This window comes from Hibiscus syriacus, unplaced genomic scaffold (genome assembly GCF_006381635.1).
Source record: "Hibiscus syriacus cultivar Baekdansim isolate YM2019G1 unplaced genomic scaffold, ASM638163v2 tig00000477_pilon, whole genome shotgun sequence".
NCBI classification, from domain to species: Eukaryota; Viridiplantae; Streptophyta; class Magnoliopsida; order Malvales; family Malvaceae; genus Hibiscus; species Hibiscus syriacus.
Window position 1 is genome coordinate 5,548,221 of NW_024061790.1, and position 15,096 is coordinate 5,563,316.

Below are 15,096 nucleotides of genomic sequence, written 5' to 3' on the forward strand. Positions count from 1 at the left end.
CATACTTAAGCCCATTTGAACTCATTTATCACCTCTTTGAATCTCAAAATCCTATCTTCCATATGCAATTCAAGAATTAAACCAAATTTGCACCATGTTCTAAATCCAATTCTATCACTTCATATCTCTTAATTAGATTGATGACAAGTCAAATTTAACTTTCAATTCTAATTATGAACTTTATTCCAAGTTTTCATTTAAGAGCTCCTAATCTTTAATCTCTCATAACTCCACCATCCTTTATTTTTAAGATAATTTAAGCTTTCCTTAAGCTTAATTATCATCCAATAATCATAAACCAGCTTTAATTTCAACAAATAATCAACTAACCACAAAACTCACCTTTGCTATGGTGACTCACAGCTGAAGAAGAAGAGAACTCTGGAAGTTTGTTTTACCTTATTTTCTCTTTCACGTGGGCTCCCTTATCTTATAAAGAAAAATAAAAATATTTCATGTCAAATGACCATTTTGCCCTTTACTTCATCCAATAATTACTAACAATGATGCATAAAATATCTTCAAGTAAGTCATTAAACTATTCAATTATTGTACTTTAATACCAATTTCTGAAAATTTTCAATCTAGTCACTAACCCGGTATTGAGGATGTTACATATGGATAGGTCATTCTGGACATTTATACGAGCTGTGGTGACAATATATGTGTGCACAACCTCAGTGTACTCACATACCTTGAGTTCTCAATAATGTACATGGGCTAATAAAGAGATAATAACAAATACAATATATGTTATGTATATGCTTTTGGTGATATGAAATGCTTCACACAAATTATATGATGTTATATGTGTTTCTTTGTGAAATTATATATGAGTTATATGATACACAGAAATGATAAATATAAGATAATATGATAAATGGGTTAATGATAATGATGGTATATGTACATGTATGCATTATGTAATGTGAAATGTTCTATGATTTCTATTATATATTTTATATGTCTCACTAAGTCAACGACTTAGCGTGTGATTGTTTCACACGTAAGTTCCGAGAAGAGGAAGATTGATAAAAGTTATGCAAGACAGGTCAGTTTCTCATTTCCAAAGATCATATCAGAAAAGAAATGAATAGTTTGTATTTTGTAATACTGATTGTGGTTGGCATGTAAATAAAGGTTTGAATACGATATGTTCTAATCGGTTTTGTAAAATCATATGATTGAGTTTTTTAATGTTTTAAACATATATATATGTAAATGGTAATTGTATGGTGATGAAAGTTTAAATATTTATGAGTTTTATATATGTTGGCTGGAATTACTATAGCAGGGTATCTGTACACTGCAACATGGTATCGATACCCCTGTAGAATTCTGGAAAATTTTTAGCCTCGGTACTGTTCACGGTATTATTTATACAATATAGTATTATTCATAAAAACGTTTTTCTTTAAATTTGTTATAATAAAACATAATTCAATAGTATATTATCGTATTTTATTAATATAAGTCCAAATGTTCTATTATTTTGTAAGAATTTTTGTTTAAAAAAAGTCAATGTGACATCTCGGACTTGTATCTGGGTCGGGTACGGGTTTGGGGTGTTACATTTTGTGTTGAGATGTGTCACAAATTAGCCTTTATATAAGGAGAGTAATTTTTATTGAAAGGTTAAGACCTTTAAATGAAATGACTTAACCATTTGATTAAAAATCATAACATTTTGATCAAAAGGTTAACATGAAAAGACATGACTATTGGGGTGAAATGAAATAACTATTTTTCATGAAAAGACTTAATTATTTTTCATGAATAATCATGATCAATTCATTCATATTTTTCCAACAATCCCCCACATGAATGAATTTGATTGTTTAAAACATTGACTCGATGTGGTGATAGATTCTACGTTCGATATTTGCATAGGATAGGTAGGCGTCTACCTTTGAACCTTCCCTTGTGAAAATATGTTTACCTTACTGGTTATCCAGTAGACGTGATGTCCTTGAACAGTCATGTCATTTGTGTAAGCGATGACATACCTCACACAAATATCTTACTGACAAGAGTTTGGTTCTCATGGTTATGTCCATATAGCTGTGGACATCTCCTGGATCTGCAAGAGCTTAGAGAACTATGCCCCAATAGTCTCTTTAAAGCGGCTCCACTTCACTCTCACATAGGTGACTTATGTTGTTCGGTTTAACGAACACATATTGGTCATTAAAAGCATTGCTTAACCTTATCCACATTTTAGCTACTGTTTTCATCATAGGAATGGGCTTGAGGATAAAAACCCCCTACAGTGACCTTTCTAGGTCTATGCAAGTAGGTTGTCCCATTGAACCTAAATCTTAGGATCTCCAGTCAACTAGGTTGGGTTTTCCTTCACATAGAGCCTTAACAATTCATGGGTTGTAGTCCCATTCCTCTTGATGTTTTATCAACTTGATCTGGATTCAACCCTTTGGTTAGCGGATCTGCAATGTTATCTTTTGATCTTACAAAATCAATAGAAATAACTCTAGTTGAGATCTGTCTAATGGTATTGTGTCGACGTCGCATGTGTCTCAACTTACCATTATACATTACATTTTGTGCTCTACCAATTGTTGTTTGGTTATCACAATATATACATATTTTGGGTACAGGCTTTGGCCATTCAGGAATATCCTCCAAAAAATTTCGTAATCATTCTGCCTCTTCTCCAGTTTTGTCCAAGGTTACAAACTCAGATTCCATTGTGGATCTGGTTATAATTGTTTGTCTTGAGGATTTCTATGACACAGTTCCTCCTCCCAAAGTGAAAATATAACCACTTGTGCCTTTAGTATCTTGAATATCAGATATCCAACTAGCATCAGAGAATCCTTCTAACACAACAGGATCTCTAGAATAATTCAATCCATAGTTTAGAGTATATCTGAGATATCTCAATACTCTTACAATTGCTTTCTAGTGTTTCTCCCCTGGATTGCTTGTAAATCTCCTTAAACTGCTTACAGTGAAAGTAATATTAGGTCTAACGCAACTCATAAGGTACATTAGGCTGCTTATGATCCTTGCATATTCCACTTGATTATCACTTTCAATTTTATTTTTAGATAGATGTTTACTTGTATCTATCGGAGTTTTGGCTACACTAGAATCATCCTTGCCAAAATTTTCAAGAATCTTGTCTATATAGTGTGACTGAGTCAATATGAGACCTTCTGATGACCTTTTGATTTGGATGACCAAAATCATGTCAGCAAGTCCCATATCTTTCATGTCAAAATTTGAATTTAACATATTTTTGGTACGTTTTATCATTTCATTGTTACTTCTAACAATGAGTATGTCGTCAACATATAGGCATAGGATTATATATCCATCAACAGTAATTTTGACATACACACATTTTTCACACTCATTTATTTTAAACCCATTTGATATCATAACACTATCAAACATTTCATGCCATTGCTTTGGTGCTTGCTTAAGTCCATATAATGACTTTACCAACTTACATATTTTCTTTTCTTGTTCTGGAGCTACATAACCCTCAGGTTGTTCCATATAAATTTCCTCATCAAGGTCTCCATTAAGAAAAGCGGTCTTAACATCCATTTGATGTACTTCTAAATTTCGTAAAGCGGCAATTGCAAGTATCATTCTTATAGAAGTTATTCTTGATACGGGTGAATATGTATCAAAGTAATCAAGACCTTCATTTTTGTCGGTACCCTTTAATAACCAATCTGGCCTTGTTCTTATCAATTGTTCCATCTGCTTTCATTTTTCGTTTGAAAATCCATTTAGAATTTAATGGTTTAATTCCATGAGGAAGATCCACTAATTCCCACGTATGATTTTGCATGATAGAATCAATTTCACTCTTGATGGCATCTTTTCAAAAATTACTTTCAGATGAACGTATAGCTTCGCTATAAGTTACAGGTTCAATTTCTAGCATATAGGTTAGAAAATCTGATCCAAAAGATTTTTCTACCCGTGCCCTTTTACTTCTTCTTGGCTCTATCTAGACTTCAACCTCTTGTTGGAAGTCTTGAATATTTTCATTAATAGTTTCTAAAGTTCGTTTCCTTGAACTTGAGCCAACTTCTCTAATTTTACAAGGAAATCTATTTTCAAAGAATGATGCATTTTTAGATTATAATATCATATTCTTGTGAATTTCTGGATTCTTTGATTCATGCACAAGAAATCGATATGCATTGTTGTGGTAAGCATAGCCAATGAAAATACAATCCACTGTTTTAGGACCTATTTTCATTTGCTTTGATAAAGTAGTCATTACCTTTGCAAGGCACTCCCACACTTTCAAGTAATTGTAGGAAAGTTTCTTGCCTATCCACAACTCATATGGTGTCTTGTCTTTTTTTCTTGCGGGGCACCTTATTTAAAAGGTAATTTTCTGATAAGACAGCTTCCCCCCACATGTTCTGTGACAACCCAGAACTTCCTAGCATAGCGTTCATCATTTCCTTTAATGTTCGATTTTTTCGCTCTGCTACTCCATTCGATTGAGGAGAGTATAGTGGTGTTACTTCATGAATAATACCATGTTGTGCACAATATTGACCAAATGGTTCAACATATTCACCACCACGATCACTTCTCACCCTTTTAATCCTTTTTGTTAAGTTGACTTTTAACTTCCTGCTTATAGAGAATAAATTTTTCTATAGCTTCATCTTTTCTTTTAAAAAAATATACATAGCAATATTTTGTGCTATCATCAATGAAGGTAATAAAATATTTATTCCCTCTTCTAGTTTGAACAAATTTTAAGTCACAAACATCACTGTGTATTAGATCAAGAGGTTATGTATTTCTTTCAATGGGTTTAAATAAAGACCTTGTTAGTTTAGCTTTAACACATGTTTCACATTTATGATTATAATTAATGTGAAATGGGGGAATGTGTTCTAAGTTAATTAATCTACGTAAAGTATCATAATTAACATGTCTGAGTCTACCATGCCATAAATTTAATGACTCAATCATATAAACAGAAGAAGAAAAATCATTCTTATTTATATTTTTAGCTTTTACAGAGATAGCATCGAGTTTCCACATATTGTTCAATACATATCCCCTTCCCACAAATATTCCCTTTTTTGATAAAACTAACTTCTAGGATTCAAACACCATCCTAAAGCCATGTATACTTAGGAGGGTCCCAGAGACAAGGTTCTTTCGTATGTCAGGCACAAACAACACATTTTGAAGTTTCAACTATTTGCCAGAAGTCATCTTTAAAATTATAGTGTCTTTCCTCTTGATCTTGGAAGTTGAAGCATTGCCCATATAGAGTTTTTCTCCTTTCACACAAGAAATCAACTCAGCAAAGGAGTCCTTTTCACAACAAATATGGTGTGTGGCACCAATATCAAGCCACCATTCTCTTAGATTTGAATCAACCAAGTTAACTTCAGAGACCACAACACATAGGTCAAGTTTAGATACTTCCTTGGAAATTTCTGTCACAACATTAGCCTCTTTTGTTCTGTACCTTTTTGGAAGCCTAGATTCGGATGGTATGTGTCCCGTTTTTTTGCAATTAAAGCATTTCCCTTGGATTTTTTGCTTCTTAGAAACATCGCCTTTTGGTCATAGTTTAGACTCAATTTGAGCTTGCTTTCTTTTCTTGAAGTTCTTTTTGACTTCCACCACATTTGCCTTGGCAATTTTATGATTGGTTGTTTTGTTTGGCCTTTTAGCCGCACATTGATTGTATTCTTCAATCCGAAGTCTCACAATCAGATCTTCCACTGTCATTTCTTTTCTCTTATGCTTAAGATAATTCTTAAAGTCATTCCAAGCAGGCAGAAGTTTTTCAATAATGGCTGCCACCTAAAATGATTCACTTATAATCATCCCTTCTGCGAGAATACCATGAATGATCAGTTGGAATTCTTGCACCTGATTCACAACAGTTTTAGAATTAACCATTACAAAGTTTAAGAATTTGGCAACTAAGAATTTTGTTGAAAACATTTTGATATTTCGATATAACAAACTAAGTTTAAATGAATTTTAAGATTTTACAAATGATTTTCTAAAGTATATTCGATTCAATTAATCGAATATCAAATTATTACTCCAAGTCTTTCAAGATCATTTCAAACCTTACTAAATGTGTAAAATTGTGTTTTATACTTAAACTATTTTTGAAACAATTTTCACAAAGTATTTTGAACCAAAATCAAGCTTAAAATCAAATTTTCAAAGTGATGCACCGATGCACCATGAAATTAATTGAACATTGAATGCATTTTATGCATCGATGCACATACCATGCATCGATGCACTTAGTGCATTTGATGCATCGATGCACTAGACCATGCATCGATGCACTCAGGCTTTTTCAAAACATCGAATGCATTTTATGCAGCGATGCACTCTTAGTGCACCGATGCACTGAGAGTCTAACGGTCAAAATATTTGAATTTTACACCGATGCACCGATGCACCTAGGGTATGCATCGATGCACTGACGCTCCCAACTGATTTTATTAATTGTTTTCACACTTAAATGGCTCTATTGACTCCACTAATCATCCCCAATGTTCAGAATCATTTGAAGGTGTATTTAAACAAGCTTAGAAGACATTGATCAAATACAAGAAACATCAAGCAACTAGAATCAAGAGAGAATCAAAGAGAAAGCATCAAAACTCAAGTTTGAGAATTTCAAGCCTATTTTTCATTCAATATTCATTTTTCTTTCAAGAACACTTATTGTGCTCAATTTTATTTATTCTTGAGTGTTCTTTCTTTGTTATAGAATTGTGCAAACATATTTGCCTTGTGAGGTTTTTCTTGTAAGTTTGCAAATTTGTAATATTCTCTTTGAGAAAAGAGTGTTCTCAAGAATTGGGGTATATTCTTGAGGGAGTTGTAAGGTTATCTCTTTGGCCTCAAAAGAAAGAACAAACTAGTGAATTTGTTGGAAAATCCTTAGTGTGGATAGCTAAGGTAGTGGACGTAGACTTTGGTTGATAAAGTCGAACCACTGTAAATCGCTGTGCAATTACTTTCAATTTTCTGCAAAAGCTTCCACCAAAATTTTTTATTGCCAATTCACCCCCTATTGGTCGATTCCATCGATCGATTAACTCAATAAATTTCTTAGCACCAGCATCTTCAGTTTTGTATTTATAGTCCAATGATTCTCATAGTTTCTTAGTCGTTTTCTTTACGTTGTATACTTCATAAAGTGCATCAGATAAACCATTCAAGACGTAGTTACGACATAGGAAATCAGAGTGCTTCCATGCTTCGGTAATGTTGAATGCGGTTGCAACATCCACTTCATCCTCTCTAATAGTAGTAGGATCATCCTTAAAAAATTTGGCCATATTCAATGTCATAAAATAAAACAACATTTTCTGTTGCCATATTTTGAAATTCTCTCCATTGAATTTCGTAGGCTTTTCATTATGACTCATGGTCATAGGCATCGTTTGGCTCGCAGCCTGAGTTTGTGTAGCGACAATCGCATTAGATTGTGAATTGGATGAAGTATCAGACATTTTTCTGTAATCGAAATCAAAACCGAAATAATAAATATAATATGAAATGAAATATATATTAACCTAAATATATTACCACAGTAATCTGTTTGAGTTTAGATTGAACTACAACACAAGGAATCTGTCTTAAGATTGTTGCAAAATATTGAAAAATAGGGTTGTAGTATTATAATCTAAAATTTTCGTTTCAATAATAAAGTTTAAAAAATGTGAAATTAAAATAGAACCTGGAATCGGATGGAACTGAATAAATAGAAGAAGAGTTTTGTTGAGGCCTGACCAAACAGTCTCCTTAAGATAGATTCGTCATCTCCTCGGTGCTTTGAGTAACGTTGGACGTCAGTCTCCTAGGATACAACAACAAATGTTCACAACAGTAAGCACAACCGAAGTGAACAATCGAACACAATCTTTATCTTTATCTATCACCGGAAAATGACTTTGGAAGAATCGGAGAATTGAAAAGAAAGTATTTGAAAGAAAAATAGTAAAAAGTTTTTGTGTTGAGATGTGTCACAACTTAGCCTTTATATAGGGAGAATAATTTGTATTGAAATGTTTAGACCTTTAAATGAAATGACTTAACCATTTGATTAAAAATAATAACATTTTGATCAAAATGTTAACATGAAAAGACATGACTATTGGGGTGAAATGAAATAACTATTTTTCATGAAAAGACTTAATTATTTTTTATGAATAGTCATGATCAATTCATTCATATTTTCCCAACAATTAATAATTTAATTCTAAAAACCAAATAATTAAACACCGAGATAATTATTTTTTTATTTGATTTTATAACAGTATATAGAAATAGTTCTGTCGTTGAATTGTATTAATGCCAATAATTTGATTAAAATAAAAAAGAATAATTTCATTTTTCTACAAATATTACAACTAAAAGAAAATTAAATAATAAGTAGATTCAAACGTACTTCATGTGCACGAACACCAATGATTTTAATAGTAAATAAATTATTATTATTTTTTGAAGTTTTAAGTTCGAGCACCAAAAATACTAAAGATACGAGTTTTTAATGTTAAAAGGTCGAGAGTTATCTTTAAATACATCTTACCTTATACTTATCCTAAATTAATAAAAAAAATTACTCTTTATATTGTCGCACGTGTCTTATTGGAAAACTTCATAAAAAGCTAACGTTTTCTAAAATATATTATTCTATACATTGAATGGTCAAATAAATATTTAAAGTAGATGTTAATTAATTAAAATACCTTTAACTATAATAAAATATTAAATGGTCATGTTCTATAAAATAAAATTTTAAAATTCAAATCTTGTTTGAATCATAGATAAAATTCTCAGTAAAAATTATTTTTTAATAATTTAATGTCAAATTATTTAATCTATTGATCAATTAATTAAAAGTATATAATATAAATATTAATTCTAAACTATAATTTAAATTTAATTTATTTCGTGAGAATTTAAATCTATAATATTATTTAAAAATATAATATCTCATTTTGTTAAATATGTCAATTTAAATATATTAAAAACATTTAAAAATATGAGTTGGACTCAAATTACTGACCACATAAATTGAAAGACGAGGTATGAACATGTTTAGTGATTATTCGGGGAGGGTGCTGACTTGTCGTAATCCACCGCTAAACCGACGGCTCGAAATTCAAACCAATAAAAATAAGACCAAATAATAGTTAGATTAGTGATCACTAAACTATCACTTTTTTATTTTGAGCACTGAATTATTATTTAGTAAAAACATCACTAATGTTATTTAACGGCAATATCGACATAATATTCATTTTTATGTCCTTTTCTCTCTCTTTATCAAGTTATCATGTTATTTTTTTAATAATGTTATTTGATAAATTAATTAGTAATATATATCATTGTATTATTGTTGGAATAAAACCAAAGATCCAACGTAAGAGGTCTACTATTTCGCTACTCAATTAGACTAGACATTTATTATAATTTTATCAAAATTTATATTTAAATGTTCCGCTATCGACTGTAGTGTCCTTACTTCAGCAGGACCTCTGGGAAATTCCTAGAACTATTTAGCTTCTGATGTTTTCACTTCTTCATTCAAAACAAAAATATTTCACTAAAATTATTATTTAAGTTAAATTATATCCCGACCTTAAAATCATGTCAAAATGTTATTAGGAGGAATTAAATATAAGATGTGGGAATAAGAATCTTGGATTTGAATTCTCTCTACAATGCAAAAACTTAATTTTATTGGTTTTAATTGAAAATTTTAATTTTATGACTAAAATAGAAAATAGTTAATAATTTGATGAGTAGTGTTGTAGTTTATCTACAAGTCATGCAGATAGATCAAAACATGCCATCTTATTACACGAATATCGAGGGAGGGCCATTTGTTTTGGGACACAAAAATGAGCCAGCTTCCGTCCAAAACAAATAGCGTAAGCAGTGACAAAATCACGCCACATGTTGGATGTCGACACGCACGCACTTCACTTCCATGTCCTCCACGTGTCCTCTTCTCCCAAAAGCACCCCAACAGTCAAGTTGATTCTAGAACCACTCTACCCCTCTCCCCTCGCCACGTGTCCCTCTTTTCCTCCTATAAATTCCTCGCTCTTACTTATGGTGTAAGTTTCAAGCGCCGTCACCACAAACAAGAGAGAGAGAGAGAGGAGGGAAAAAAAGTTACTGGTGAAGGTAAAAAAAAAAAAAGAAATGACTGCGGCAGAGTTACAGCTACAGTTACCTCCTGGTTTTCGGTTCCATCCAACGGATCAGGAGCTGGTGATGCACTATCTCTGCCGTAAATGTGCGTCGCAGCCGATCGCCGTCCCTATTATAGCCGAACTCGACCTTTACAAATACAATCCTTGGGATCTGCCTGGTAAATTTCTATTTATTCTTCTAAAACCTTACGTTTTTTATAATTTAAATTGAATTTATTGGATTTTTTTTATTTAGTTTTGTTCTTTGGATTTACAGATTTGGCTTTGTACGGGGAGAAAGAATGGTATTTCTTTTCGCCGAGAGACAGGAAATATCCGAACGGTTCAAGGCCGAACCGTGCTGCTGGGTCTGGGTACTGGAAGGCAACCGGGGCTGATAAACCGATTGGGCAACCGAAACCGGTCGGTATCAAGAAGGCTTTAGTGTTTTATTCTGGAAAAGCTCCGAAAGGAGAGAAAACTAATTGGATTATGCATGAATATCGGTTAGCCGACGTCGACCGGTCGGTTCGCAAGAAGAACAGCTTAAGGGTACAATTCGTACACTTTCTCTCGTCACTGGGTAAAAACGTGGGGTTAAACTGGAGATTTACATGCATGATAAGATTTTGGACAGGGGACTTGTAGGCCTCAATGACCGTTATGACCTCATCGTACTTGAAAAATTACAGTGTGGTCCATTAATTAGTTTTGCATCTCACCTGCATCCAATAAATCTCCCGATAACCAAATTATTACTTTCCATAAATTATTGAATATTTAAATCCATCGAATTTTAGACGATAATTTATTTATTTTTTATTTTTCAGTTGGACGATTGGGTGTTGTGCCGGATATACAACAAGAAAGGTTACATCGAGAAACAACCGCCGCCGCAAGGGAGCGTTACGAAAGAAGCTTGCACGACGGAGATTGAGGACAGGAAGCCGGATATCGGGACAGTCGGCAAGGGCATGTGTGGTTTGCCGCCGTCAGCGACGGCGACGTGTAACGATTTCATGTATTTCGACTCGTCGGAGTCGGTGCCGAGGGTCCAGACGGAATCCAGCTGTTCGGAGCACGTAGTGTTGCCGGAGTTCCCAAATGAAGTTCAAAGCTTGCCCAAATGGAAGGACGAAATGGGAAGTGCCGCCGACAATAATGTCCTCGATTCTCTTTATAATTACATGGATGCCACTCAGATGCAAGGTAGTAATAATGAGCTGTCGCCGCTCCAGGATATTTTTATGTACCTGCAGAAGCCATTTTAGAGGTGGGAAATGGATCGAGGAAAAACCAGTGTGTTTTGGCGTATTGCTGGGTAACACGAGACTGAAAGTCCATGAGTGTACCTGTGGGCGTGCGCGTAGATAAACATTTAAAAAGAAGTTAAATAGGGTCGATCCAAATTGGAAGATCTCACCCAAATTTTGTTTGTTGTTTTATAAATATAATAATCTTTAATCTTATTGTTTAAAAGCATGGGTTGCACATATTATTTTTGGTTTTACGATAATCATGATTACTTAATAATATAGTTAGTTTTTTAATCAATAATAATTTAGTATTTACCCATATCATCTTTAAAAATAGGGTAAAAATTTAAAAATGGTTTCTCATATTGATTTGTTAGATTTTATTATTATTTAATGTTATTTTTTTTATTAAAAGTTATGAAATAATTTTTTAATTATAATGTATTGTTTTATTAATTTTTTCAATTAAGAATTAATGGAATTTTAATTAGAAGTTAATTTATTAATTAAAATATGATAAAATTTAGTTTCAAATTTTAAAATATTTTAGTTAATAGAATAACTTTTAAGTTTATATTATCATAAAAATTTTAATAAAAAATCTTAAAAGTTTAAACGATTATCATATGTCGAATTAGATTAAATTATTTTAAATGATTATTTAATAATTTTTAATTATCGATAAATTCAATAAAATAATATCTTATAATTAAGATATTATTTTATAATTTTTATTAATTAAGAGATTCTACAAAAACAATTAGCTGGTAAAAGTTTTATGGGCCTATTTTTGGGCCTTGAAAAGTACCATCGGTTCATATATACAGTATTTTATTCCACCAATGAACTTTAAATTATACCACATATCTTAAATTAGTTTTCGAACTTAAATCGAGTATAGTATTAATTGTTATTTTTTATTTTGTATTTTAAAAATTTTATTTAATTTTAATGAGTATATTTAAAATATGTGAATAAATTGTGACAATGTAAGTATGATGATAGTTTAGATAATGATATACAAAAAACAATCATAAATTGTAACAATTTTATTTTTAAAAAACACATTAAATTTAAATTGTTTTTAACTCTTTTATCTTTTAAATATTTTTCTAATGCATCATATTTTTTTTGAATATTTATTTAAAATGTTTTAAATCTTAAAAGACCTATTTAAAATTTTAACTATATTTTAAAAACATTTAAATGAAATTAACTATATTATATATTGTTGTCGGGGTTGACGAAGCAATATCAAATACATACCTAGAAAGGTAAGATGTTGAAATTCTGATGTTTACGAATTGAGCAAACTGAATTAGCTGGTGTTGAAATGATTTTTTAAAAATAAATTTAATTTTTAATTAGATAATTAAGTGTGATTTTAAAAAATCTCATTTCGATTAATTTGGTGTTTCCTTTTTAAAGTTAAGAAAAGGTTCAAGGAGTCGCCACCAATATTTGATTAGGGTGTAATTAGGCACCCAAAAATATTTGTCGTTTTAATAAAAAATATTAATTTTAATTAAAACAAAAATTTTACGATCTGCATTACCAAAAATTTTAGTTCAAGAGTCGATTACATGTGGGAAAGGATTATCACCCCCACAACGCCCTAAATCAGTACATAGTCGATTAATTAATTGTCTTTGTAATGAAATCTACAAGTTTGAATTTAATTTAGTTTAATATCCCTTCAAATAATATTCTTTGAATTTTAGAACAAAACATAATAATATTTAATTATTTCATATAGATAAGAAACGACCTCTCATACCTTGAGGTAGTCAATTCCTACTCTAATCGAAATAAAGAAATACTACATTTCTATTCTAAAGTTCAAATGTATGAATGATAATAAAACAAAACAAGTTAAATTAAAAATTACCAATCCTTTTAAAAAGATGAAGGATATTCTATTATTTAAATACGTCGAGATCGGACATTTTATAAGTTCTAACAATCTTTTCTTGAAGAATTTAAATAGACGAACATTTCTTTTTCTCTCTTACTCAAATTTTAAGTTTGATCAATTTTTAGGTTTTTCACTTAATAGATTACAATTTCATTTTAAAATTGTCGAAAGTAACTTTCTTATACCTTAAGACAATCACTTCACAACAATCATAAAATGAAAGGGTACTACCCTTAATCCAATTATTTGATGTGGTTAAGTAATGTTCATGATGGTGTTGCACATGTTAATTTTGAAAGAATTAAGTAAAACTTAAATCTAAATGTACAAACAAACATGCTTATATAAACACATAAAAATGAATTAACATAATATTTTAACTAGATTAAATTAAATAAAATTTAAAAGCATGCATAAACCTAACTTAACAATATTCAATACCATATAAATTTCACAACATGCCACATTAAACTTGGCCTGTATAAGGATAAAAATAAATCGTGTATATATGCACATATAAACGATAATGGTCTTGAATTAAAATGTAAAAAAATGGCAAGTCAAAATACAATTAACTAAGACTAAACATATTTAGTAAACTATGGACTAAATTAAAAGAAATCTAAATTTGAGGACTAAATCTAAAAGATAAAGTAATCTAAATTAGGACTAAAATATTTGAAATCTAAATCTAAGGATTCAATTTAAAATCAAAGTTCTAGGACCAAATTGAAGAAAATTTAAAAAAGAACAAGATTAAAAGCAATTAACAAATATAAAGGGAGTAAATTGAAATAAATTTAAAATATAAGGTTGAAATTAAAATTCATTAAATAAAGGAGAAAATAAAAGAAAATAGAAAATAAAGTGCAAAATCAAATGAATGAAATGTAAATGCTGAAATTTAAAGGTTGAAATTAAAATAACAAAAATTTATAGGGCAAAATTATAAATAAGAGAAAATAGATCAACCGAATAAGATTATAAGTTAGGGGTGAATCATACCCCAGGACGAGTCATCGTGAGGTCGTAAAATGATTCGAACATAAATATAAAAAATTAACGACTAATGGTTAATAAATTAGCAAAGTTAGTGGTTAGTGGTTAATAAATTAACAAAGTTAACGGTTAAATTAGAATTTTAACTGTACCACAATAATGTGGATCGTACCCCAAGGAGGGTCACTACAAGGTCGTATTAAAGTTTAATGTTAATAATTTAAATATAAAGCATTAAAATGTAAAATAAAACAAAGAAATAGGCAAATTATAAATAATTTAGTGACAGAATGCAATAAAAAAGGAAACAATGTCAATATTAAAATAAAGTAACAGAAATAAAAGTGACCAAAATAAAATGAAATAAAATAGACGGCTAAAATCAGAAATAATTAAAACCAGAGGGGAGAATGGTGACCTAAATGCTAAATCAAGCATAAATTCGGGGGACTAGAGCGTAAATAAACTAAAACATTTAATATAAACCTAAATTAAAGGATTGTTTGTTTGCCTCCTAATGGAACCATTCAGTGCTGAATGCTGAAATGTTCAGCATTCAGCACGTTTGTTTCGCACCTCTGAATGATTCAGTACTAACTGATTAAGCAAAATAATGTTGAATGATTCAGTAAAACAATGCTGAATGATTTAGCAAAACAGTGCTGAATGACAGAAGTACATTCTGAATGATTCAGAGTCATTATCAAACAGTATGCCACATTCAGAG

At 30.8% G+C, this 15,096-nt stretch overlaps 1 protein-coding gene across 1 annotated transcript; it reads left to right on the forward strand.

The window, feature by feature from the left end:
- Positions 1-10,154: 10,154 nt before the first annotated feature.
- Positions 10,155-11,583, forward strand: LOC120207239 (NAC domain-containing protein 2-like). Its single transcript, XM_039206756.1, has 3 exons — positions 10,155-10,378; positions 10,477-10,751; positions 11,030-11,583. The coding sequence occupies exons 1-3, from the start codon at positions 10,210-10,212 to the stop codon at positions 11,468-11,470; spliced, it is 885 nt and encodes a 294-aa protein (XP_039062687.1). The 5' UTR covers positions 10,155-10,209; the 3' UTR covers positions 11,471-11,583.
- Positions 11,584-15,096: the final 3,513 nt, after the last annotated feature.